Here is a 1140-nt window from a genome sequence, read left to right as displayed (position 1 = left end):
GACGACCTGATCTCAGTAAGAGTAACAGTAGTTTTTAGAGCAGAGTAACAGTAATTTTTAGATGGCGACAAGGCAATTTCATTTGTATACCACATTTTGTACCAAAAGGCAACTTCAGGTGTTTCACAAAGTACAGACAGGTAAAAGAACACACTAGGTAATAAAAGAAGCTAAGGTACAAAAGGCACCATCCATACACTGCATTTCTAAAAATGCATAAATGTGTTTAAATCTCATTCACACTACTTACATGACATGGTCATCAGCATGCTACATCTCAGCTGTTGAACAGTCGACCGCAGAAATCCAGAATTCAGAACTGTAGACGTGTTAACGTATTCATTAATGACTCTCATAATGCTAAAAGCTGTGTCTAAGTGTCAGCCCTGTGATAAACTGGTGACCTGTCTAGGGTGGACCCCTCCTCTCAGCCAGTGTCAGCTGGGATTGGTTCCAGCCCCCCCACCCCAGTGACCCTGGTGCTTTCGTATCCTTAGGATTATTATTGTGCTACTATCGTTCATGGTCAGCTATAGTAACTTTATAATCAGTGGGTGATACAGTACAAGTTTTTAAATTTGCTCTTGAAAAAAACACTCACTGGGTGCTGGAACATTTCTGCGCACTAGGGGTCCTTGGATCGTCTTGCCATCATCTTTATTGACAGCAATGAAGGCAGTGTAGGAACTGCTCACTCCTGATTGGACACTGAGCTCTACCACCTTCTTCTTCACTTCTCCATCTCGCTGTTCTCTGTGCAATCTGTCCTGCATCTCCAGGGAGCGAATCAGAGTCCGAGCACCCAACCTGTGGACTGTTAATCTGCAGACAGAAGACAGGAGTCAACTTTTAATGTGCATGAATCCAACCTGTAGGGCTACCCAAGAATGTCAGCTCAAAAAGTGGCCTACTGATTTATCATCAATCTGCACAGTTCAGTTTACAATGTGCAGCTCCTAGACTCCAGAAACAGCACCGCAGTGACCTCTCAAAACAACATTAGTGTTTGGTCAAAATGTATTTAATTCCTTTATTCATGTCATGTACTGTAAGTGCAGCATTGTGATACAAATTCATTGTTGTAATTTTCACCTCATCACCACAACTGTGATTATAAGAGGATACAAGTCACAAAAATGA

At 42.0% G+C, this 1140-nt stretch overlaps 1 protein-coding gene across 1 annotated transcript in view; it reads right to left on the bottom strand.

Annotated features, from left to right (window-relative positions):
* Nucleotides 1-601: 601 nt before the first annotated feature.
* LOC109960311 (von Willebrand factor A domain-containing protein 5A-like) overlaps nt 602-1140 on the bottom strand; it is a gene marked incomplete at its 3' end in the record, with an annotated part of 24489 nt that continues 23950 nt past the window's right edge. Inside the window, exon 11 of the mRNA XM_020600298.1 lies at nt 602-822. Within this exon, the coding sequence (XP_020455954.1) occupies nt 602-822 (221 nt within the window). The remainder of the gene's footprint in view (nt 823-1140) is intronic.

The sequence above is a fragment of the Monopterus albus genome, unplaced genomic scaffold (genome assembly GCF_001952655.1).
Source record: "Monopterus albus unplaced genomic scaffold, M_albus_1.0 scaffold46.1, whole genome shotgun sequence".
Lineage (NCBI taxonomy): Eukaryota > Metazoa > Chordata > Actinopteri > Synbranchiformes > Synbranchidae > Monopterus > Monopterus albus.
This window is presented reverse-complemented; position numbering and strand designations above follow the sequence as displayed.